Below are 27,537 nucleotides of genomic sequence, written 5' to 3'. Positions count from 1 at the left end.
ATAATATGGTTGATAAATGAGAACAGCAGAACCTTTAAGTTGTCTGTAGTGTGAGGTCTAGCGCTAGAATGGCTGATCAACACCAGTAATAAAATGTGGCAGATGATCAAATACTTATTATTTTGGGTTATTGGACAGTCATAGAAAATTATACAGAAATTACGCACAGCAGGCAAAACTGGTAATACCATGAAATTCCTCTAACCCAAAATTCTAATAATTTAGTTTTTTTGAATCCAGCACAGAATTGCAATTCATTGTAGAATTTCATAAGACAGATTATTTTCCTGATTTTTTTTTTCTCAAATTATCACATCTTTATCACAGCATTGTTTTTTTTTTTTTCTTTATTATTTATTTATTTATTTTACTTTTTTCAGTATAAAGGGGTTTTCTAACCAAAAATGATTGCTGGTACCACAAGCGATCAGAACGGATCATGGGGGGGAAGGGGGGAGAACAAGCACTCAGAGGGCTGCATTTGAACAGTAATGTGTATGCTCAGCTGGTGCTCTATTAACTTCTAGGCTGGAGACCTCCTGCAGTCCCACTGAAGTAAATGGAGAAATGGCTGTAAATATGCACCACCGCTCCATTCACATGGAGTATTTGGGGTATCTTGTTCTCTTGATCACTTGCCAAACGGACTCCCAGCAGACTTTTATTCCATATCCTTTGGATAAAGTGGGAAAACTCTCTTAGCCAGGGCCACGTTGTGAAAACTCAGAATTTTACAGTATCTGAAAAGTGGGTGGGAGTCTGCTAATCTGCAGCAGAAAAATTGCGATTTAAAAAATGCTTGTGTTTATGAAAATCATAGCAAGTCAATTATAATTAGCGAAGTTCTGGTATTTTACGTATAGCTGAAATAGGGGCAGAAATTCTGGAAAGAAAAAACTTCTGACTTTCTGTAAAAAATGCTGCAGAAAACAGTGATGTGTTTCTGCCACGTTCTTTTCTGCAGCGTTTTAAAATGCAGCTCGTTATATGGGGCCTTGGCCTAAAGCGTGTGCAATATTTTAGATTTTCTGGATTAAATGCAGCAGTAGGGAGGGTTTAGTAGTTCCAATACAACTAGAGTACCACATTTTAAAGAGGTTTTCCCATCTCAGTGTTTCTGCAGGCTGACTACAGTTTTTTTCACTTCCTGTATTTCTAGATAGGCTCCTTGAGATCGGACAACCCTTTTAAAAGCCATTGGTCTAGAGACTTCACTTCACTTCACTTCTTCATAGAGCTCTCTCTCACCTGGAGAAACCAGGGAACACTGTGAGAATAATGTTCTTTGATTTCTCCAGTGCGTTCAACACCATTCAGATAGAGTTACTGAGGGAGAAGCTGAACCTTGGTGGAGTGGACCACCACCTGTCCAACTAGATCCTAGACTACCTGACAAACCACCCTCAGTATGTGAGAGCCCAGGACTGTGTGTCTGACACTGTGATCTGTAGTACGGGGGCACCACAAGGTACAGTTCTTGCCCCATTTCTCTTCACACTGTACACTGCTGACTTTAGGCACAACTCCTCCAGCTGTTACTTACAGAAGTACTCCGATGACTCTGCTATAGTCGGCCTTATCACTGATGGCGACGATAGGGAATACAGAGACTTAAATCAGGATTTTGTTGAATGGTGCCAGCAGAACCAGCTCAGGATTAATGCTGGGAAGACCAAGGAGATGGTGGTGGACTTTAGTAAACGGAGAGGTGCTCCGACCCCAGTGGAGATCCAGGGGACATGCATTGAGATAGTCAGGACCTATAAGTATCTGGGTGTGCTCCTCAATAATAAACTAGACTGGGCTGATCACCTGGAGGCGCTGCACAGAAAGGGCCACAGCAGACTCTACCTGCTCAGGAGGCTGAGGGCCTTCGGAGTCCAGGGGACACTTCTTAGGGCCTTCTTCAACTCTGTGGTTGCCTCAGCCATCTTTTTCGGTGTAGCCTGCTGGGGGAGCAGTATATCAACCAGGGACAGAAATAGACTTGACAGGCTGATCAGGAGGGCCAGCTCTGTCCTGGGGAGCCCCTTGGACCCAGTACAGGTGGTGGGTGACAGAAGGATACTGTCTGTGGTGACCTCCATGCGGGAGAACAAATCCCACCCCATGTATGAGACCTTGATGGCACTTGGCAGCACTGTAAGTAACCGTCTGCTTCACCCCAAGTGTGAGAAGGAGCGCTATCGCAAGTCCTTCCTTCCAACCGCGACCAGGCTGTATAATCTACATCAGACCAAGCGAAGATCACTCCGCACAGAGAACTAATGATTATGAATGTCCTCCTTCTTTCTTCTCTGTTCCTAAGCTGCTATGGACTCCTAGCATATCTTTCTCAGCATATGTGTGTCTACTACCTCTGTAATACTTACTGTGTATTATCATGTATCTGTATTACTATGCAGCTGTAACATACTGAAATTTCCCCACTGTGGGACTATTAAAGAATTATCTTATCTTATCTTAGACTTAATGAGGACTTTGTAGGCTGGGTTTACAGAGCACTTTTTTTTACTGATGAATTTCATGCAGTTTTTAACTGCAGTCAGACAAATACAACACTGCATTGGCTGTGACCTCCTTCCTGTGACAAAGATCATTGTGTTGCCCTGCGACTATTTCACGATTCTAAGTTAATGAAGTCACATTGCATTCACACAGCGGAAAATGAAGCTAGCTGTGAGAGGATACTGATGCAGGGCAGGGCACTTATTTTTTCAGCGTTCTACTGATGGAAAACAATGGGAGGCAGATTCTGGATGGATTCTGCCATTGATTTTGGGATGGAATATGCCCCAAACCCTCTGCAAATTCCTATGGGTGCTGTGGATGCAGCGTATAGTTGCAAAAAAGATTGAACTGATGCAACTCCATTCACTATTACTTTCAGTGAAATAGTTGTAGGGTGATTATGGTCACAGTGACGGGTCGCATACAGTGTAACTGTGTAGCCTTAGTCTAATGTTTAGCACTTTTCTGGTTTAAATTTAGCATACATTAGCATACTGGTGAGTTGCATAGTAAAAACTGCATGTGATATGTCAGTAAAAAAAAAATAGCTCCATGTAAACCCAGCCTTATGCAGATCAGCTATTCAAAGTAATTACTGCCATAAGTGGTCTAACCTGTAAAATCCCGTTATTCCAGAAGCAGCGTCATTCACAGATCATAATGTTTGCGATTTGCATTCCGTCCCTGGGAAAACCACAAATTCTCTACAGATTGTATCACTGCATGCTGAGTGATAGATGACGTTTTCAGTTTGTTTAGTTGTGACCCTGAAATCTTTAGCTTCATTTATGCTCTTCTTGTTGGTATTGGCCAATGGCTTTCTAGCCCTAGAATGAGTGAAATGTTGGACATCGAATTAGTCTGTTGCTCCTTCCATTTCAACCTTTGCTCAGTTAAATCTGTTTTTGTGGGAAAGCTGGGAACCACCAATAGCATCTACAATGGTTGCCATCTAACTTTCAGCACGCTCTTTTAAAGTCTAGTTATCTCTGGAATGCCACATGAGCAGGGCTGGACCCATCAGCAATGTTACCCCCCTCTTATCCTGTGAATAAAGGGTCAACAGTGCTAATTCATGTGAATGGGACAGTGCTAACCTAACACAATGGCCGGCTCATTCTCAGGATTGTTTGGGGGCTACAGGAGTCTTATCCTAATGATAACTTGCCACTGGGAAAACCCTTTAAATCTAGTCATACCTACGCAAGCTGTGTCTCACTAAACCACTAGTTAAATGTTCTTCTAAAAAAAAACTGGAAAATCTGATTGGCTACCAATATAGCTGCCATAACAGCTCTGAATGAAGTTGTTGGATGTCTGAGACTACCAGTTAACAAATATGCCTTGTTACTGAATGACTGGATAGGTGTCTGTTTTACCTGTATACAGACTAGGGTAACGGTGACTCGAGACGGCTCTCCATGGTCACTGAGTATAGCTGCAGCATGCTGTACAATTTACAGACGGAAGGCCAGCTCTAAGGCACAAACTGCTGCTGTGACCGGAGTGGGAAGGTGGTGGTGAAGTATGTTCTATTTATTAGATGGACATTTGTTTTCTAAGGGTTTCATACAAGGTACATTTATGCTATTTAGGCTCAACTGCTGTTAGTTTGAGCTGTGGGATCTTCCGAACAATCTTTATCCTGCTTACTTAAGGTTTTAAGCTAAATGAGAAGGACCCCTCCAGAACAGAGTATCCCATGAAGGGTTTGAGTATGTCTTGTACTTTCAAGATTTACACATATAGCAGCTCTGTAGAATGGGTAATACCTTTTATTAACCAGTTGACAAGAACCATACTGTCTCCAGGACCCTATGGTGCTGCATGAGTGTTGGGGCACGGTTCTACTGTTACTGCTACTGAATTGTTGGTTTATGTTGTTATGTTATATATTAAGGAACTTTTATTCTGTTCTTCTAGGAAGCGAGGGATTGAAGTTGTACAGGTAAGTAGGCTTGTACTCCATTTTCTGATTTTCTAGTTGTGTATGTCATTCCTTACATTCAGTGGATCAAGACATGTAATGACACCTCATATTATATGTTTGCTCTATGTCTCTTTAGCTCTATACACACAGAATGTCTGTATTCAATGTTGTGTGGATGCATTTCAGCAAATATACAAATGTCTAATTGCAAGGGTATAGGGAAACTCACAATTATTCACACACCAACAATTGGTGTGTGAATAAATATACAAATGTCCAGGAGCAAAGCAAGGACCTAACTGGAAACTGTCAGTAAGCTTCAGGTCCCCTTAAAGGGTTTTCTTACATATTGGCAATCTTTTATTAGTATAGCTCATCTATATGTGATCAGTGGAGGTCTGACACTTGGCACTCCCAAAGTTCAAAAGGCCCTAGCGTTCATTGACTACCAAGGAGGTAGTAAAACTCCTCAAATTCATTATATTAAATCCCTAACTAATTGATTCTTCAAACAGCTGATCTGTAGGGGTCCCTAAGGCTTAGTTCACATGTGAAAAAAGCCTAGCTGATTTTGTCACTGATTTTTCAGTGTCGCTTTTTTTGGACACTGTTTTTTGCATTGGACGCTGTTTTTGACACTGTTTTTGACGCTTTTTCAGTCACTGTTTTCTTTTAAGCTTTTTTTTTTTGCATTACAAAAAAGTACATGATAAAAAAAACCGCTAGCGGTTTCAGTCGCTGTTTTTGCCAAAACAGCTGCAAAAATAAGCGACCAAAAACCGCTAGCGGTTTTTTCAGTGCCCCATAGACTCCTATTCATTTTTCAGACATTAAACGCCTGAAGAAAGGTCATGTTGCTTCTTTTTCTGCTAGCAAAAAAAGCTAGCAATAAAAAAAGCTAGCAGAAAAAAAAAAGCTAGCAATTCACATAGGGCTACATTTTATGGAGGCTGATTTGGCCGCGAAATCAGCTGTCAAAATCAGCGTCCATGTCCCCGTGTGAACTAGCCCTTAACTGTCAGACTCCCATTCATCACATATTGATGACCTATTTCGGAAAACCCCTTTTAACACCCCTTAGGTGAGATCCTATAATGTAGGAACCACGCACGTGTACTGAGTAGAAGAGAGGAAAAGGCCATCATTGCTTTTGTTCTAAATGTGAGGGGGGGAAAGCCATTACCATCCACCTCTTGTGGCGGCTTATCTCCCTGTGAAGAAAAGGTTGGGCAGTTAAAATGTAGATGTTGGGAGAGAGTCATTAGGCCCCCCATACACATTAGATAGTTGATTAAAAATCAGCAGGTATAGCCATCACTGATCTAATGTGTATAGGCTACGTAATTCTGTTACATTTGACTATGGACCAGAGAAACCCCAGAATTTAGGTAGCCAAAAAAAAAAATTGCTTGCAACTGTATTATCATATGGCTGACAGTTGTAATTGCTGGATCACCTATCTTACTGGTTTGAGTCTTTTGTCTCTCCTTTCTAATTGTGTGTCAGTTTGCACTGTAGTTCTGACCTTTTATTTGTGAAGCAGGCAGCTCAGGATGCCCTTAGTTATAGAAAACACATGTTTTAACAGTAACCTATAAAGATTAATGTTGTAGACAAGTTGTTCCTCATATTCCGAATGACTTGTCCCTTTCAGGGGGAAAAAAAAAAGAAGTTATATTTGCATTTCCTTTCATAATTGTTTATCTCGCCTTCTTGTGCAATTTTGGACGGGCCGCGTTGAAGGCGGAGGGACTGGCTGCTTATTTGTGTCCTGATAACAAAAGGTCTTGTATTCAAACGTGGTAATCTTGAGCCGCAGTTAGGTGACAGCTGGTCACACTGCAAAAATATTTCAGCTGCTGCTACGATCTGCAAAATGTCAAGTTTTCTCTTTGGTTCAGAGTTTGGTTAAAAAAAAATATATATATAATTTTTTTTAATTTTCTTTTTCTTTATTTTTTAAGGGAGACCTGCTAGTGAGAGTTGCCAAAATCTTCATATAAAAAAAATGCCTTCCTCTGTCTAAATATAAACAATGGGAAACAAGCACACATAAATTTTATTCCTAGGGCTCCAGAGATTACAGACACAAATGCTGATAACAATCTTGATGTTTTTTCCCACACCCTTCTTCCGGATCATGATAAGAAAGTTGAGTGAAGACTGGCACCCCATATGTGGGTGCATACCCTCTGGCACTCCCACTGATCCTGAGACTGAAGGGACTGCGGGGCTTAATAGTGCTCCAAGCCCTTGACAGTGTTCCTCTGCACAGCAGTGCCCGGCTACAAGCCAGACAAATGTAGTATAGTTGTACCAGGTTTTTTTTTTTGGTGTAACAAGAATGTTCCCATTTACCGACCGCTAGCAAAGGTCTTTAAAACCACAGTACAGTGTATATTAGAAAGCTGCAGAACATTTATTACACAAGGACAGTAAAGGATATTATATCATATGTGTGTATTTATTTCTTTTACCCGACTCTGCATTAACCACAGAGGTTTAGCCTTTAGAAATACAGGCTTTTTATAAATGTCCTTCGGTGACCCAGTTTGGCTTTCTCGAGCACTGACTCCTATAGCTATCTAGGCAGAGCGATTAACTTATACATGACAAAGTGTCTTCTGACAGTACTGCTATTATTTATCCTATTCTGTTTAATGTTATATGTATATGTGTATACAGCTGGTATAATATAAGCACTATATAGTGATTTCTACCATGCTAATATAACCTGGGCATTCTGTATGTATTATATAGAAATACTGCTGGTATAAGTTACAGTTTTTGATAATAACCTGGGCATCTTCAGGAATAAAATGACGTATGTATAGCTAATATGATTTATATATCATCTTATATAGTGGTGTATATATAGTAGTATGGCTTGTGCCGATATAATTTGGGCATCTTTATGTAATTATACATCAGTACAGTTGGTATCCGTTATACATATTCTTCTTGGATACAGTGACATGGATCATGCGGATAAAACTTGGGTATCATATAGTCTACAATTTTATAAGTACAATGAATATTGTGCTTTGCCTCTCTACATCTGGAGGTTTATGTTTCTAAAGCTCTCCATGGCCATGATTAAAGTCACTTTCACACTTGTTCCCGGCCGGCATTGTGATGCAGCTGTCTTCCATCTATGTAATGGTCTGTAAATTGTGCGGTGTTCCCCGGAGAGAAGAGCAGTACGTGTTGCTGTGTCTTCTTGCATAGTTACTTGGGATAAAGTAGCTTAACCCATGAAATCTATTCTGAATTTTTTTATGTCAGAGATAGGGTGCCCAGATAATTTTTTCTCTTTAAACTCTAAAAATGTAGTGCTTCAGTTATGTCTTTTTCTTATTACATTGATGATAGAATACCTTATGGCACCTATATAGGTACTACTGACTATTTGGTGACTAAGTCTGCACTGGAATCAGTTTTGAATGGGAGTACCTGTACGACTGAGGGTGCTGGGTCCTTATATAGGCCATATATGGATATCACTGGGGCCAACTTTGGACACCAATTATTTTGTCACAGGATAAAATTTGCCTCCATAATCCCTGCTCCAGCACAACCCTTTGGCGTAGTCAGTTTTGAGCTCTTTTGTCTCATTGGCAGTACAACACACCGCCCATGTGATTTTCATTGCAAAATAACGCCCGATTGGTAACCTAATCGGCCGTTCTACTATTCTAACCATGTAATAATATTTGGAAAGTCTACAGGCTAGGCCCTGGGAGTTTCCAATACAGCCGAGGGCAGTTCAATTACAGACTATTGATTCTGGTGCGCCCAGGGAAAGCTTTATAATGCAGCGCTCTCTGTAGGGATTGTACTGCACATAGATTAGTGATCCATTATCTCCATTACACAAGCAGATCCCATGAGATAATGTGTTTCCTGTTGGATCTCAAACAATCTCCTTATAACATAATGAGCATAACTATGACTGTTACTTAGGTTTTTTTTTTAATTTTTGGTTTTTTCAAAACATTTCAAAGTCAAAATACTAAATGGTAAAGTAAACCATTATTATAAAATCTAAGAAATTCTAAAATGATATGTCCAGAGCCTGACTATAAAGACATTAGGTGTCCAATCTATCAACACTGTGACCAATCAGCAGCTTCAGTAGCAGCCCGTTTGTGTTGTGCTCTGTAACTGTAGTAGCACTCCAGCAAATGTAGCTACAATCTGTCCATAGATTTATTATTTATCAGTTACATCCTGTATCCTCCAAAGCTGCACTCACTACTCTGCTGGTAGAATACATACATTGTATTACATTACTTATCCTGTACTGATCCTGAGTTACATCCTGTATTATACACTCCAGAGCTGTACTCTTTATTCTACTGGTAGAGTCATGTACATATTACATTATATTACTTATCCTATATCCTATATTAATAAACATACAAAATAATAAGGATAATTGAAGGACAAGATACACATCTCCAAGATTTTCATTTTTTCTGTTCCATATTTGGAACAGAAAAATGGAAATCCCAATGGGATTTGGATCTCACAAACTACATTTTTTTCCATTCAATATGTCTTTTGAGTATGGGAGGAAATCCACGGGGGGAACATAAAAACTCCTTGCAGATGTCCTTAGCAGGATTCGATTCCAGGTCTCCAGTGCTGCAAGGCTGCAGTGCTAACCACTGAGCCCCTGTATTGCCCTACCCAATGGGGTTTCGATCTGTGATATGATGGACACTAGAGATGAGCGAACACTATTCGAAACAGCGGTTTCGAATAGCACGCTCCCATAGAAATGAATGAACGTAGCCGTCAAAGTCAGCATGCCGACCGCTTCCATTCATTTCTATGGGAGCGTGCTATTCGAAACCGCTGTTTCGAATAGTGTTCGCTCATCTCTAATGGACACACATAGATTCTAATGGGCTTTCAAAATTGTAAATCTCCAGAGAAAACTCTTTACAATTTTTAAATAATTCTGGGAGATTTCAGCTCTGAAGTCAGCATAAATTGTACATTGTCAAAAATTTTCTTAAGATAATGATCAATATCTGACAGGGGGATCTTAACCCAGGGCTCAACAAGGCCTCAGAACTCCTTTAGCTCTATTTCCAGGCTTAATGCTCCGTCTGTTTGCCTGCCTGGTATTGTACCCCACTTACTCGCTCTGTACCCCATTCATTCGCTCTGTCCATAGTACCTTGACCGGTTTGTCCTGTTTTACACTCGCTCAGGGAGGTATTAAAACTGCACAGAGATTTTATTAGTACTTAGGGCTCTGTCTGTGCGATTCTTGTAAATTAAAAACTTGTCTACTCCGTAGATGAGCCGGGGAGGGATTTTCACGTTTTTCGTTGCCAGGGAACTGCTGTTTTCTTGAAACATCGGAGATGGTTTATTTTCACATGAAATATTAATGGCAGAAGCTTACAAGCCAGAGCCCCAGGAAAACGTGAGACGCTTCAAATGCTGAGCCAGAAAAAGCACACAGACGTCAGGAACCGATCACACTGACAAAACTTGGCGTGCTGTGATTCCCAAAGACCTGTTTATTTTTGTGCCAGAATATCCAAAATAACACACGGCCCAAAGTATGGATGGAAAAGCACATTTCAAACTATTTTTTTTTATGCAAATTATTTTTAATCTATTTCCATGAATGTGACTGATATAGGAGAAATGGAGTCTCATGTTCCTTAGATGGTCTACTTGCACAATAATTTCTACCTTATCAGTCACTAAGCTAATATTCCTATATGACAAATGTTCCCATTCTTTAGTGTCTCCCCAGGGCAGTCATACATTATGAGGCCAGGAGAAGTTCAGGTGACACATTTAATGCTGAAGAATTCATAAAATATCTTTATAGTGAACGGTGGGCCTTTTTCTTATACAGAACTTCAAATCCTCTGCATAGTTATAGATCTTAAAGATGACTCACCTGCTACCTGCAATCTCCACTGGAGGGTGCTTATGAGCTCAGTGTAGTTTGTTATACATGATAGTCATTGACGAACACTTAAGCTCTCCCTAGTGGTGGATGAGGGTAGCCGGAATTTTATAAAGTAACTCTATTTATACAGGGATTTTGGAGATCTGATCTCTATAAAATTGTATTACGAAACTGATCAGCATAGGATATTGGACTCCTAAAACAGGGCTGTGGAGTTGGGACTAAAATAAAATGATCATTTTAAATTACATTATGCAATTTTTAATCTCTTCCCACTCTGCACTATTATTTTGCACTGAGCCTTTAATGCTCATTGCCATAATAGTAATAACCAGCATAACTTCCGGGTTTGGCTATATAACTTCAATAGCGATCACGGCGTCTGGGTGGCTCAGGGGGAAAGATTGCCCTCCCACCTCTTGGTTCCCCCTTATTGAGATTGCAGGGTCCAAGGGTTTGCGATGAGATCCCAGAGGCTATTGGCCTCCTGGCTGCCTATCTCTATTGCACATAGGGAACTTGTGTGCAATGTAGTATAATTCAGCCAACAGATCCCAGGTTGAAGGTTAAAAATAAAGCAAAAACAAATACATAATAGGTTAAACACCCACCACCACCACCACACCTCTTTTATAAAAAACAAAATACAAATGTAAACAGACATGTTAGGTATCCCCATATGCATTTAAGTCCTATCCAAATGCTATCCAAAAATATTAATTTTTCCTGTATGGTCAGCGCCATAAAAAAACCCCCACAAAAGCAGAAAAAGACATGCACAACATGCAAATAATGTATTTTGGTCACTTCGCTTCCCCCAAAAAATAGCAATGAAAAGTGACTAAAAAAACATACATACCAAAGATTAATACCAATAAAAACCATGGTTTACCAAGCAAATAAAGAGCCCTTACATGTTTCCATCAGCTAAACAGTAATAAAATTAAAGACCTCAGTATATGATGACCACAGGAAAATCATTCATTTACGAAAAAATTATGTTTTATTAAACGCGGTAAAACATAATAAAACCAATATAAATATTGGACTATCGTAATAACTCACTGAACAAAGTTGTCATGTCATCTTTGATGCAGAATAAACTCTATAGGAACAAAATGCAAAAAAATCTAGAATTGTGGGTTTTTTCATGTTAATAAAACATTAATACAAGTTAATGAAAACATAACGTGTATCCCAAAATGGTGCCAGATAAAAGCAAAATTCATCGTGCAAATAATAAGCCCTCAAATAGTTGTGTTGAAGAAAAATGTATAAAAAAGTCACTGAGCATTAACGTCCAAGCTACCCTGCGTCCTTAAAGTGTTAATATTGTATAATTAATTACATGCATATTTATTGTGTAAGTGGTAGAAAATCATCCATTAATTTTTTTAAGAGTTTGTACCAATTAAAAAAAACCCTGTCTGATGATGACACACTGCACTCATCTGAGGCCAGTTTCCGTCACTTCCGGGTGCAGTGTGACATCATCAGATGTGCACACACTACAGTTAGCAGCAGCAGATAGTATAGCCCATTGAAGGAAAGCAATGCCCCAAATGCCATTTTCTGCTAATTTGCATAGGGATAAAGAGATGATCTTTTACAAGAATGGAGCAGAGGACTGGAATAAGAAATACATCATTGTAAACTGTGCTGACAGCCCTACAAGGTACTGGGATTAGTTTATATTTCAATTTTGTGACAGAGTTCCTTTAAGGATCAGGGAAAAGGATTTCAGCTGCTGGATACTTTGTGGTAACAGCTTTGTCCCCTCTTGCTACGTAAACATTTGGCCAATTCAAGCTTGTATGAGCATGGAGGGAATGAGTGCAATGGCTATTGGCTGCACAAGAGTTTCTAGCCAGCACAAGTCTTTATGCCCTTTGCTTCCTTTAAAGGGAGAGGCGGGACTGTCTTTGTTAACATTATTCTGCAGGAAAAAAAGCATGAACTTGCCCCCCTCTCCTTTTGAAGGTGACTAACCCATTACAGTGGAACATAAGAGGGAAGCATTGCTGATGAAACAATACCAAGCTATTTATCCTGTAGGTGTATTAGAGGTTTCAACATAATTCACTTCTCTAAAACAGTTGTAGGAAAATACTGTTCATGGAAATGTTTGTTGAGAAACTTGACACAAGTAAAAAAGAAATCTGATTTTGTTGTACCACTTTTATAAAACTGATGGTGTTGATGGATCATCAGTTTTAGATTGACAGGCGCCTCACTGTTGGGACCCCCGCAGATTAGCTGTTTTTACGTGACAATGTCTCTAGGCGTTTTTTGCATACTGATATCTGCCATGCTCACTCATAGCGGCGGATATTAGTACTGCGACAATTTCCCATACCCTAAAAATGGGATGCTGCTTCAGTACTCATAACCGTGATGTGACTGTGAAAGAACACTTTAACACTTTATATGTAAACAATGCTGCTGTTGGGTCCTGACATTCAGACCCTTACCTGTGTCAAAAATAGGCCATCAGTAGAGATGAGCGAACAGTGTTCTATCGAACTCATGTTCGATCGGATATTAGGCTGTTCGGCATGTTCGAATCGAATCGAACACCGCGTGGTAAAGTGCGCCATTACTCGATTCCCCTCCCACCTTCCCTGGCGCCTTTTTTGCTCCAATAACAGCGCAGGGTAGGTGGGACAGGAACTACGACACCGGTGACGTTGAAAAAAGTAGGCAAAACCCATTGGCTGCCGAAAACGTGACCTCTAATTTAAAACAACAGCGACGCCCAGCTTCGCGTCATTCTGAGCTTGCAATTCACCGAGGACGGAGGTTTCCGTCCAGCTAGCTAGGGCTTAGATTCTGGGTAGGCAGGGACAGGCTAGGATAGGAAGGAGAAGACAACCAACAGCTCTTATAAGAGCTAAATTCCAGGGAGAAGCTTGTCAGTGTAACGTGGCACTGACGGGCTCAATCGCCGCAACCCAGCTTTCCCAGGATCCTGAATGGAATACACTGTCAGTGTATTCCCGTATACCCGATATATACCCCGATACCCGTTCCAACGGTGTGCCCCCCCCACCTTCACCCCAGAAATACCCTGCAAGTCCCCTAGCAATAGAATTGGGGCTATATACACCCACAATTTTTACTACTGGTATACAGTGCCATTGTCTGACTGGGAATTCAAAGAATATATTGGGAATACAAATACCCTCATTTCTTGCTACTGCCATATAGTGCCAGTTTCTGACTGGTAATTCAAAGAATATATTGGGGTTACGTGCACCCACAATTTTTACTACTGGTATACAGTGCCATTGTCTGACTGGGAATTCAAAGAATATATTGGGGTTATAAATACCCTCATTTCTTGCTACTGCCATATAGTGCCAGTTTCTGACTGGTAATTCAAAGAATATATTGGGGTTACGTGCACCCACAATTTTTACTACTGGTATACAGTGCCATTGTCTGACTGGGAATTCAAAGAGTATATTGGGAATACAAATACCCTCATTTCTTGCTACTGCCATATAGTGCCAGTTTCTGACTGGGAATTCAAAGAATATATTGGGGTTACGTGCACCCACAATTTTTACTACTGGTATACAGTGCCATTGTCTGACTGGGAATTCAAAGAGTATATTGGGAATACAAATACCCTCATTTCTTGCTACTGCCATATAGTGCCAGTTTCTGACTGGGAATTCAAAGAATATATTGGGGTTACGTGCACCCACAATTTTTACTACTGGTATACAGTGCCATTGTCTGACTGGGAATTCAAAGAGTATATTGGGAATACAAATACCCTCATTTCTTGCTACTGCCATATAGTGCCAGTTTCTGACTGGTAATTCAAAGAATATATTGGGGTTACGTGCACCCACAATTTTTACTACTGGTATACAGTGCCATTGTCTGACTGGGAATTCAAAGAGTATATTGGGAATACAAATACCCTCATTTCTTGCTACTGCCATATAGTGCCAGTTTCTGACTGGGAATTCAAAGAATATATTGGGGTTACGTGCACCCACAATTTTTACTACTGGTATACAGTGCCATTGTCTGACTGGGAATTCAAAGAGTATATTGGGAATACAAATACCCTCATTTCTTGCTACTGCCATATAGTGCCAGTTTCTGACTGGTAATTCAAAGAATATATTGGGGTTACGTGCACCCACAATTTTTACTACTGGTATACAGTGCCATTGTCTGACTGGGAATTCAAAGAGTATATTGGGAATACAAATACCCTCATTTCTTGCTACTGCCATATAGTGCCAGTTTCTGACTGGTAATTCAAAGAATATATTGGGGTTACGTGCACCCACAATTTTTACTACTGGTATACAGTGCCATTGTCTGACTGGGAATTCAAAGAGTATATTAGGAATACAAATACCCTCATTTCTTGCTACTGCCATATAGTGCCAGTTTCTGACTGGGAATTCAAAGAATATATTGGGGTTACGTGCACCCACAATTTTTACTACTGGTATACAGTGCCATTGTCTGACTGGGAATTCAAAGAGTATATTGGGAATACAAATACCCTCATTTCTTGCTACTGCCATATAGTGCCAGTTTCTGACTGGTAATTCAAAGAATATATTGGGGTTACGTGCACCCACAATTTTTACTACTGGTATACAGTGCCATTGTCTGACTGGGAATTCAAAGAGTATATTGGGAATACAAATACCCTCATTTCTTGCTACTGCCATATAGTGCCAGTTTCTGACTGGGAATTCAAAGAATATATTGGGGTTACGTGCACCCACAATTTTTACTACTGGTATACAGTGCCATTGTCTGACTGGGAATTCAAAGAATATATTGGGGTTATAAATACCCTCATTTCTTGCTACTGCCATATAGTGCCAGTTTCTGACTGGTAATTCAAAGAATATATTGGGGTTACGTGCACCCACAATTTTTACTACTGGTATACAGTGCCATTGTCTGACTGGGAATTCAAAGAGTATATTGGGAATACAAATACCCTCATTTCTTGCTACTGCCATATAGTGCCAGTTTCTGACTGGGAATTCAAAGAATATATTGGGGTTACGTGCACCCACAATTTTTACTACTGGTATACAGTGCCATTGTCTGACTGGGAATTCAAAGAGTATATTGGGAATACAAATACCCTCATTTCTTGCTACTGCCATATAGTGCCAGTTTCTGACTGGGAATTCAAAGAATATATTGGGGTTACGTGCACCCACAATTTTTACTACTGGTATACAGTGCCATTGTCTGACTGGGAATTCAAAGAGTATATTGGGAATACAAATACCCTCATTTCTTGCTACTGCCATATAGTGCCAGTTTCTGACTGGTAATTCAAAGAATATATTGGGGTTACGTGCACCCACAATTTTTACTACTGGTATACAGTGCCATTGTCTGACTGGGAATTCAAAGAGTATATTGGGAATACAAATACCCTCATTTCTTGCTACTGCCATATAGTGCCAGTTTCTGACTGGGAATTCAAAGAATATATTGGGGTTACGTGCACCCACAATTTTTACTACTGGTATACAGTGCCATTGTCTGACTGGGAATTCAAAGAGTATATTGGGAATACAAATACCCTCATTTCTTGCTACTGCCATATAGTGCCAGTTTCTGACTGGGAATTCAAAGAATATATTGGGGTTACGTGCACCCACAATTTTTACTACTGGTATACAGTGCCATTGTCTGACTGGGAATTCAAAGAGTATATTGGGAATACAAATACCCTCATTTCTTGCTACTGCCATATAGTGCCAGTTTCTGACTGGTAATTCAAAGAATATATTGGGGTTACGTGCACCCACAATTTTTACTACTGGTATACAGTGCCATTGTCTGACTGGGAATTCAAAGAGTATATTGGGAATACAAATACCCTCATTTCTTGCTACTGCCATATAGTGCCAGTTTCTGACTGGGAATTCAAAGAATATATTGGGGTTACGTGCACCCACAATTTTTACTACTGGTATACAGTGCCATTGTCTGACTGGGAATTCAAAGAGTATATTGGGAATACAAATACCCTCATTTCTTGCTACTGCCATATAGTGCCAGTTTCTGACTGGTAATTCAAAGAATATATTGGGGTTACGTGCACCCACAATTTTTACTACTGGTATACAGTGCCATTGTCTGACTGGGAATTCAAAGAGTATATTGGGAATACAAATACCCTCATTTCTTGCTACTGCCATATAGTGCCAGTTTCTGACTGGGAATTCAAAGAATATATTGGGGTTACGTGCACCCACAATTTTTACTACTGGTATACAGTGCCATTGTCTGACTGGGAATTCAAAGAATATATTGGGGTTATAAATACCCTCATTTCTTGCTACTGCCATATAGTGCCAGTTTCTGACTGGTAATTCAAAGAATATATTGGGGTTACGTGCACCCACAATTTTTACTACTGGTATACAGTGCCATTGTCTGACTGGGAATTCAAAGAGTATATTGGGAATACAAATACCCTCATTTCTTGCTACTGCCATATAGTGCCAGTTTCTGACTGGGAATTCAAAGAATATATTGGGGTTACGTGCACCCACAATTTTTACTACTGGTATACAGTGCCATTGTCTGACTGGGAATTCAAAGAGTATATTGGGAATACAAATACCCTCATTTCTTGCTACTGCCATATAGTGCCAGTTTCTGACTGGTAATTCAAAGAATATATTGGGGTTACGTGCACCCACAATTTTTACTACTGGTATACAGTGCCATTGTCTGACTGGGAATTCAAAGAGTATATTGGGAATACAAATACCCTCATTTCTTGCTACTGCCATATAGTGCCAGTGTCTGACTGGGAATTCAAAGAATATATTGGGGTTACGTGCACCCACAATTTTTACTACTGGTATACAGTGCCATTGTCTGACTGGGAATTCAAAGAGTATATTGGGAATACAAATACCCTCATTTCTTGCTACTGCCATATAGTGCCAGTTTCTGACTGGGAATTCAAAGAATATATTGGGGTTACGTGCACCCACAATTTTTACTACTGGTATACAGTGCCATTGTCTGACTGGGAATTCAAAGAGTATATTGGGAATACAAATACCCTCATTTCTTGCTACTGCCATATAGTGCCAGTTTCTGACTGGGAATTCAAAGAATATATTGGGGTTACGTGCACCCACAATTTTTACTACTGGTATACAGTGCCATTGTCTGACTGGGAATTCAAAGAATATATTGGGGTTATAAATACCCTCATTTCTTGCTACTGCCATATAGTGCCAGTTTCTGACTGGTAATTCAAAGAATATATTGGGGTTACGTGCACCCACAATTTTTACTACTGGTATACAGTGCCATTGTCTGACTGGGAATTCAAAGAGTATATTGGGAATACAAATACCCTCATTTCTTGCTACTGCCATATAGTGCCAGTTTCTGACTGGGAATTCAAAGAATATATTGGGGTTACGTGCACCCACAATTTTTACTACTGGTATACAGTGCCATTGTCTGACTGGGAATTCAAAGAATATATTGGGGTTACGTGCACCCACAATTTTTACTACTGGTATACAGTGCCAATTTCTAACTAGGAATTCAAAATGCGCAAGGCTCCCGGAAAGGGACGTGGACGAGGCCGTGGGCGAGGTCGGGGGAATGGTTCTGGGGAGCAAGGTAGCAGTGAAGCCACAGGGCGTCCCGTGCCTACTCCTGTGGGGCAGCAAGCATTACGCCACTCCACAGTGCCAGGGTTGCTTGCCACATTAACTAAACTGCAGGGTACAAACCTTAGTAGGCCCGAGAACCAGGAACAGGTCTTGCAATGGCTGTCAGAGAACGCTTACAGCACATTGTCCAGCAGCCAGTCAGACTCTGCCTCCTCTCCTCCTATTACCCAACAGTCTTGTCTTCCTTCCTCCCAAAATTCCGAAGCTTTACAGAACAATAACCCAAACTGTCCCTGCTCCCCAGAGCTGTTCTCCGCTCCTTTCATTGTCCCTCAACCTGCCTCTCCACGTCACGATTCCACGAACCTAACAGAGGAGCATCTGTGTCCAGATGCTCAAACACTAGAGTCTCCTCCATCTCCGTTCGATTTGGTGGTGGATGACCAGCAACCCACCCTCATCGACGATGATGTGACGCAGTTGCCGTCAGGGCATCCAGTTGACCGGCGCATTGTGCGGGAGGAGGAGATGAGACAGGAGTTGGAAGAGGAAGTGGTGGATGATGAGGACACTGACCCGACCTGGACAGGGGGGATGTCAAGCGGGGAAAGTAGTGTGGATGTTGAGGCAGGTGCAGCACCAAAAAGGGTAGCTAGAGGCAGAGGCAGAGGTCAGCAGCTTAGGCGAAGCCAGGCCACACCCGGAATCTCCTAAGATGTTCCAGTTCGTACCCAGCCCCAAAAAACTCCCACCTCGAGGGCACGTTTCTCGAAGGTGTGGAGTTTTTTCAAGGAATGCGCCGAGGACAGATATAGTGTTGTCTGCACAATTTGCCTCTCGAAATTGATTAGGGGCTCTGAGAAGAGCAACCTGTCCACCACTTCAATGCGCCGTCATTTGGAATCCAAGCACTGGAATCAGTGGCAGGCAGCAACGGCAGGACAAAGGCCGCCTGCCGTTCACGCCACTGCCACTGCCTCTGCCTCTGCCACTGCTGACTGTGCTGGCGATGCACTCCAGAGGACGAGCCAGGACACCACTTCATCTGCCTCCGCCACTTTGTTGACTTCTACCTCATCCTCCCCTGGTCCTGTCTTATCTCCTTCTCCTGCACCATCAAAGGCACCATCAGGCGTTTCTTTACAACAACCCACCATCTCTCAGACATTGGAGCGGCGGCAGAAATACACTGCTAACCACCCACACGCGCAAGCCTTGAACGCCAACATCGCTAAACTGCTGGCCCAGGAGATGTTGGCGTTCCGGCTTGTTGAAACTCCCGCCTTCCTGGACCTGATGGCAACTGCGGCACCTCGCTATGCCGTCCCTAGCCGTCACTACTTCTCCCGGTGTGCCGTCCCCGCCTTGCACCAGCACGTGTCACTCAACATCAGGCGGGCCCTTAGTTCCGCGCTTTGCACAAAGGTCCACTTGACCACCGACGCGTGGACAAGTGCATGCGGACAGGGACGCTACATTTCACTGACGGCACACTGGGTGAATGTAGTTGAGGCTGGGACTGCTTCCCAAACTGGCCCGGTGTACCTCGTCTCCCCGCCTAACATTCCTGGCAGGGACACGAGAAGAACACCCCCCTCCTCCTCCTCCTCTACCGCCTCCTCCTCCGCCACCGCCTCCTCCTCCGCCACCGCCTCCTCCTCCGCCACCGCCTCCTCCTCCGCTGTTAGATTGACCCCAGCTACGAGTTGGAAACGTTGCAGCACTGGCGTTGGTAGACGTCAGCAGGCTGTGCTGAAGCTGATCAGCTTGGGGGACAGACAGCACACTGCCTCCGAGGTGAGGGATGCCCTCCTCGATGAGACGGCAATATGGTTTGAGCCGCTGCACCTGGGCCCAGGCATGGTCGTTTGTGATAACGGCCGGAACCTGGTAGCAGCTCTGGAGCTTGCCGGACTCCAACATGTTCCATGCCTGGCCCACGTCTTCAACCTAGTGGTGCAACGTTTCCTAAAGAGCTACCCCAATGTTCCAGAGCTACTGGTGAAAGTGCGGCGCATGTGCGCCCACTTTCGCAAGTCGACAGTAGCCGCTGCTAGCTTAAAATCTCTCCAGCAACGCCTGCATGTGCCACAACACCGGCTTTTGTGCGACGTCCCCACACGCTGGAACTCAACGTTTCAGATGTTGAATAGAGTGGTTGAGCAGCAGAGACCTTTGATGGAATACCAGCTACAAAACCCTAGGGTGCCACAAAGTCAGCTGCCTCAGTTTCACATCCATGAGTGGCCATGGATGAGAGACCTTTGTGACATCCTACGGGTCTTTGAGGAGTCCACAAGGAGGGTGAGCTCTGAGGATGCGATGGTGAGCCTTACAATCCCGCTCTTGTGTGTTCTGAGAGAATCCCTGATTGACATCAGGGATAACTCAGATCACACAGAGGAGTTAGGGATAGCATCCGATCCGTCACAGCTGGAGAGTAGGTCCACACATCTGTCCGCTTCACTGCGTTTAATGGAGGAGGAGGAGGAGGAGGAGGAGGAGGAAGAAGAGTTGTCCGATGATGTGATGGTGATACAGGAGGCTTCCGGGCAACTTCGAATCGTCCCATTGTTGCAGCGCGGATGGGTAGACATGGAGGATGAGGAGGAAATGGAGATTGAACTTTCCGGTGGGGCCAGAGGAGTCATGCCAACTAACACTGTGGCAGACATGGCTGAGTTCATGTTGGGGTGCTTTACAACCGACAAGCGTATTGTCAAAATCATGGAGGACAACCAGTACTGGATCTTTGCTATCCTTGACCCCCGGTATAAAAACAACATCTCGTCTTTTATTCCGGTAGAGGGGAGGGCCAATCGCATCAATGCTTGCCACAGGCAATTGGTGCAGAATATGATGGAGATGTTTCCAGCATGTGACGTTGGCGGCAGGGAGGGCAGTTCCTCCAGTAGGCAACCAAGTTCTCACCGGTCCACACAAACGAGGGGCACACTGTCTAAGGTCTGGGACACCTTGATGGCACCCCCTCGCCAAAGTGCCGCCACGGAGGGTCCTAGTGTCACCAGGCGTGAGAAGTATAGGCGCATGTTGCGGGAATACCTTTCCGACCACAGCCCTGTCCTCTCCGACCCCTCTGCGCCCTACACGTATTGGGTGTCGAAGTTGGACCTGTGGCTTGAACTTGCCCTATATGCCTTGGAGGTGCTGTCCTGTCCTGCCGCCAGCGTCCTATCTGAGAGGGTGTTCAGTGCAGCCGGTGGCATCATCACTGACAAGCGCACCCGTCTGTCAGCTGAGAGTGCCGACCGGCTCACTTTGATAAAAATGAACCACCACTGGATAGAGCCTTCATTTTTGTGCCCACCTGTGTAAAGCACCCCAACATGAAACTCCATGTCTGTACTCAACCTCTCCAATTCCTCCGCATCCTCATACTCATCCACCATAAGCGTTGCACAATTCTGCTAATACTAGGCTCCCTCCAACATGATTTCCCCCAACTCTGCTGGTTAGAGGCTCCCTCCACCCTGATTTCCACCAACTCTGCTGGTTAGAGGCTCCCTCCACCCTGCTTTCCCACAACTCTGCTGGTTAGAGGCTCCTTCCACCATGAATTTGCCCAAACTGGGCTGTTTAGAGGCTCCCTCCACCATGAATTGGTCCAAACTGGGTTTTTTAGAGGCTCCCTCCACCATGAATTGGTCCAAACTGGGCTGGTTAGAGGCTCCCTCCACCATGAATTGGTCCAAACTGGGCTGGTTAGAGGCTCCCTCCACCATGAATTGGTCCAAACTGGGGTGGTTAGAGGCTCCCTCCACCATTAATTGGTCCAAACTGGGCAGGTTAGAGGCTCCCTCCACCATTAATTGGTCCAAACTGGGCTGGTTAGAGGCTCCCTCCACCATGAATTTGCCCAAACTGGGGTGGTTAGAGGCTCCCTCCACCATTAATTGGTCCAAACTGGGCTGGTTAGAGGCTCCCTCCACAATTAATTGGTCCAAACTGGGCTAATTAGAGGCTCCCTCCACCATGAATTGGTCCAAACTGGGTTTTTTAGAGGCTCCCTCCACCATGAATTTGCCCAAACTGGGCTGTTTAGAGGCTCCCTCCACCATGAATTGGTCCAAACTGGGCTGTTTAGAGGCTCCCTCCACCATGAATTTGCCCAAACTGGGCTGGTTAGAGGCTCCCTCCACCATGAATTGGTCCAAACGGGTTTTTAGAGGCTCCCTTCACCATGAATTGGTCCAAACTTGGCTGTTTAGAGGCTCCCTCCACCATGAATTGGTCCAAACTGGGGTGGTTAGAGGCTCCCTCCACCATGAATTTGCCCAAACTGGGCTGTTTAGAGGCTCCCTCCACCATGAATTGGTCCAAACTGGGTTTTTTAGAGGCTCCCTCCACCATGAATTGGTCCAAACTGGGCTGGTTAGAGGCTCCCTCCACCATGAATTGGTCCAAACTGGGCTGGTTAGAGGCTCCCTCCACCATGAATTGGTCCAAACTGGGGTGGTTAGAGGCTCCCTCCACCATTAATTGGTCCAAACTGGGCAGGTTAGAGGCTCCCTCCACCATTAATTGGTCCAAACTGGGCTGGTTAGAGGCTCCCTCCACCATTAATTGGTCCAAACTGGGCTGGTTAGAGGCTCCCTCCACCATGAATTTGCCCAAACTGGGCTGTTTAGAGGCTCCCTCCACCATGAATTTGCCCAAACTGGGCTGGTTAGAGGCTCCCTCCACCATGAATTGGTCCAAACTGGGGTTTTTAGAGGCTCCCTCCACCATGAATTGGTCCAAACTTGGCTGTTTAGAGGCTCCCTCCACCATGAATTGGTCCAAACTGGGGTGGTTAGAGGCTCCCTCCACCATTAATTGGTCCAAACTGGGCTGGTTAGAGGCTCCCTCCACAATTAATTGGTCCAAACTGGGCTAATTAGAGGCTCCCTCCACCATAAATTGGTCCAAACTGGGTTTTTTAGAGGCTCCCTCCACCATGAATTTGCCCAATCTGGGCTGTTTAGAGGCTCCCTCCACCATGAATTGGTCCAAACTGGGCTGGTTAGAGGCTCCCTCCACCATGAATTTCCCAAAACTTGGCTGTTTAGAGGCTCCCTCCACCATTAATTGGTCCAAACTGGGCTGGTTAGAGGCTCCCTCCACCATGAATTTGCCCAAACTGGGGTGGTTAGAGGCTCCCTCCACCATTAATTGGTCCAAACTGGGCTGGTTAGAGGCTCCCTCCACAATTAATTGGTCCAAACTGGGCTAATTAGAGGCTCCCTCCACCATGAATTGGTCCAAACTGGGTTTTTTAGAGGCTCCCTCCACCATGAATTTGCCCAAACTGGGCTGTTTAGAGGCTCCCTCCACCATGAATTGGTCCAAACTGGGCTGGTTAGAGGCTCCCTCCACCATGAATTGGTCCAAACTGGGCTGGTTAGAGGCTCCCTCCACCATGAATTTCCCAAAACTTGGCTGTTTAGAGGCTCCCTCCACCATTAATTGGTCCAAACTGGGCTGGTTAGAGGCTCCCTCCACCATGAATTTGCCCAAACTGGGCTGTTTAGAGGCTCCCTCCACCATGAATTTGCCCAAACTGGGCTGGTTAGAGGCTCCCTCCACCATGAATTGGTCCAAACTGGGGTGGTTAGAGGCTCCCTCCACCATGAATTTGCCCAAACTGGGCTAATTAGAGGCTCCCTCCACCATGAATTGGTCCAAACTGGGTTTTTTAGAGGCTCCCTCCACCATGAATTGGTCCAAACTGGGTTTTTTAGAGGCTCCCTCCACCATGAATTGGTCCAAACTGGGCTGGTTAGAGGCTCCCTCCACCATGAATTGGTCCAAACTGGGCTGGTTAGAGGCTCCCTCCACCATGAATTGGTCCAAACTGGGCTGGTTAGAGGCTCCCTCCACCATGAATTGGTCCAAACTGGGGTGGTTAGAGGCTCCCTCCACCATGAATTGGTCCAAACTGGGGTGGTTAGAGGCTCCCTCCACCATTAATTGGTCCAAACTGGGCAGGTTAGAGGCTCCCTCCACCATTAATTGGTCCAAACTGGGCTGGTTAGAGGCTCCCTCCACCATTAATTGGTCCAAACTGGGCTGGTTAGAGGCTCCCTCCACCATGAATTTGCCCAAACTGGGCTGGTTAGAGGCTCCCTCCACCATGAATTGGTCCAAACTGGGGTGGTTAGAGGCTCCCTCCACCATGAATTTGCCCAAACTGGGCTGTTTAGAGGCTCCCTCCACCATGAATTGGTCCAAACTGGGTTTTTTAGAGGCTCCCTCCACCATGAATTGGTCCAAACTGGGCTGGTTAGAGGCTCCCTCCACCATGAATTGGTCCAAACTGGGCTGGTTAGAGGCTCCCTCCACCATGAATTGGTCCAAACTGGGGTGGTTAGAGGCTCCCTCCACCATTAATTGGTCCAAACTGGGCAGGTTAGAGGCTCCCTCCACCATTAATTGGTCCAAACTGGGCTGGTTAGAGGCTCCCTCCACCATTAATTGGTCCAAACTGGGCTGGTTAGAGGCTCCCTCCACCATGAATTTGCCCAAACTGGGCTGTTTAGAGGCTCCCTCCACCATGAATTTGCCCAAACTGGGCTGGTTAGAGGCTCCCTCCACCATGAATTGGTCCAAACTGGGGTTTTTAGAGGCTCCCTCCACCATGAATTGGTCCAAACTTGGCTGTTTAGAGGCTCCCTCCACCATGAATTGGTCCAAACTGGGGTGGTTAGAGGCTCCCTCCACCATTAATTGGTCCAAACTGGGCTGGTTAGAGGCTCCCTCCACAATTAATTGGTCCAAACTGGGCTAATTAGAGGCTCCCTCCACCATGAATTGGTCCAAACTGGGTTTTTTAGAGGCTCCCTCCACCATGAATTTGCCCAAACTGGGCTGTTTAGAGGCTCCCTCCACCATGAATTGGTCCAAACTGGGCTGGTTAGAGGCTCCCTCCACCATGAATTTCCCAAAACTTGGCTGTTTAGAGGCTCCCTCCACCATTAATTGGTCCAAACTGGGCTGGTTAGAGGCTCCCTCCACCATGAATTTGCCCAAACTGGGGTGGTTAGAGGCTCCCTCCACCATTAATTGGTCCAAACTGGGCTGGTTAGAGGCTCCCTCCACAATTAATTGGTCCAAACTGGGCTAATTAGAGGCTCCCTCCACCATGAATTGGTCCAAACTGGGTTTTTTAGAGGCTCCCTCCACCATGAATTTGCCCAAACTGGGCTGTTTAGAGGCTCCCTCCACCATGAATTGGTCCAAACTGGGCTGGTTAGAGGCTCCCTCCACCATGAATTGGTCCAAACTGGGCTGGTTAGAGGCTCCCTCCACCATGAATTTCCCAAAACTTGGCTGTTTAGAGGCTCCCTCCACCATTAATTGGTCCAAACTGGGCTGGTTAGAGGCTCCCTCCACCATGAATTTGCCCAAACTGGGCTGTTTAGAGGCTCCCTCCACCATGAATTTGCCCAAACTGGGCTGGTTAGAGGCTCCCTCCACCATGAATTGGTCCAAACTGGGGTTTTTAGAGGCTCCCTCCACCATGAATTGGTCCAAACTTGGCTGTTTAGAGGCTCCCTCCACCATTAATTGGTCCAAACTGGGCTGGTTAGAGGCTCCCTCCACCATGAATTTCCCAAAACCTGGCTGTTTAGAGGCTCCCTCCACCATTAATTGGTCCAAACTGGGCTGGTTAGAGGCTCCCTCCACCATGAATTTGCCCAAACTGGGCTGTTTAGAGGCTCCCTCCACCATGAATTTGCCCAAACTGGGCTGGTTAGAGGCTCCCTCCACCATGAATTGGTCCAAACTGGGCTGGTTAGAGGCTCCCTCCACCATGAATTTGCCCAAACTGGGCTGTTTAGAGGCTCCCTCCACCATGAATTTGCCCAAACTGGGCTGGTTAGAGGCTCCCTCCACCATGAATTGGTCCAAACGGGTTTTTAGAGGCTCCCTTCACCATGAATTGGTCCAAACTTGGCTGTTTAGAGGCTCCCTCCACCATGAATTGGTCCAAACTGGGGTGGTTAGAGGCTCCCTCCACCATGAATTTGCCCAAACTGGGCTGTTTAGAGGCTCCCTCCACCATGAATTGGTCCAAACTGGGTTTTTTAGAGGCTCCCTCCACCATGAATTGGTCCAAACTGGGCTGGTTAGAGGCTCCCTCCACCATGAATTGGTCCAAACTGGGGTGGTTAGAGGCTCCCTCCACCATTAATTGGTCCAAACTGGGCTGGTTAGAGGCTCCCTCCACCATTAATTGGTCCAAACTGGGCTGGTTAGAGGCTCCCTCCACCATGAATTTGCCCAAACTGGGCTGGTTAGAGGCTCCCTCCACCATGAATTGGTCCAAACTGGGGTTTTTAGAGGCTCCCTCCACCATGAATTGGTCCAAACTGGGGTTTTTAGAGTCTCCCTCCACCATGAATTGGTCCAAACTGGGGTTTTTAGAGGCTCCCTCCACCATGAATTTGCCCAAACTCTGCTGGTTAGAGGCTCAATCCACCCTGATTTTCAAAACAAATGTTGGTGCCAACCTCAACTTACTACAAGGGCCAAATTCACTGCTGGTGACAAGCTCTCCTCACTGCAAGTGCCAAATACACATGTTTCAAGGTGTTTTCCTACTGTCAGAGAGGTGGTATTGAGTGTGTAAAGTGTGTAGTTGTTAGGCTGTGATGTTGGGGTAATAGAGGGTCTTTGGTGTGTTAGATGCCCCCAGACATGCTTCCCCTGCTGTCCCAGTGTCATTCCAGAGGTGTTGGCATCATTTCCTGGGGTGTCATAGTGGACTTGGTGACCCTCCAGACACGGATTTGGGTTTCCCCCTTAACGAGTATCTGTTCCCCATAGACTATAATGGGGTTCGAAACCCGTTCGAACACACGAACATTGAGCGGCTGTTCGAATCGAATTTCGAACCTCGAACATTTTAGTGTTCGCTCATCTCTAGCCATCAGTTTTATAAAAGTGGATAACCCATTTCAGTATTATATATTTGTATCCTGTAATGTCTATTATATCAGTTACCAAGTATACTTTTGTCATTTAACTTGTTCCGTAGATGGATTTTTGTACATAGCTGCAGTATTTATAGTAGTTATAGCCTTATACCTAGTTGGCAGTATTTATATGAACAGTATTTCAGTTGTTATATTCTTTTATATATGAGATAGTATTATAGTAGTTATATTCTTCTACATAGGGAAAAGTATTAGAGTAGTTGTATTCTTGTACATAGAGGCACTATTAATCTGTAGTAGTTGTGTTACAGTTGTTCTGTTCTTTTACATAGGAGGTAGTATCGTAGTAGTAATATTCTTGTACATAGAATCACTATTAATCTGTAGTAGTTGTATTGCAGTTGTTCTGTTCTTTTACATAGGAGGTAGTATCATGGTAGTTATATTCTTGTACATAGGGACCAGTAGTCTGTGCTTCCTCCAGGGGATTCTCTGCTTTTCTTTGATGAGTACAATTTCCAGTTAATCTGTTTTTCCTGATATACTGAGTGCGTGTTTAGTAGAAAT

The 27,537-nt window shown here is 44.1% G+C and overlaps 1 protein-coding gene across 1 annotated transcript in view; it reads left to right on the top strand.

Moving 5' to 3' along the window:
• Positions 1 to 27,537, top strand: part of ITPK1 (inositol-tetrakisphosphate 1-kinase) — a 95,423-nt gene that overhangs the window by 16,899 nt on the left and 50,987 nt on the right. The window contains exon 3 of the mRNA XM_075282450.1: positions 4,435 to 4,459. Within this exon, the coding sequence (XP_075138551.1) occupies positions 4,435 to 4,459 (25 nt within the window). The remainder of the gene's footprint in view (positions 1 to 4,434; positions 4,460 to 27,537) is intronic.

This window comes from Leptodactylus fuscus, chromosome 7, assembly GCF_031893055.1.
Source record: "Leptodactylus fuscus isolate aLepFus1 chromosome 7, aLepFus1.hap2, whole genome shotgun sequence".
Classification (NCBI taxonomy): Eukaryota; Metazoa; Chordata; class Amphibia; order Anura; family Leptodactylidae; genus Leptodactylus; species Leptodactylus fuscus.
Note: the sequence above shows the minus strand (reverse complement) of the source record. Positions and strands in the feature narration are given on the sequence as shown.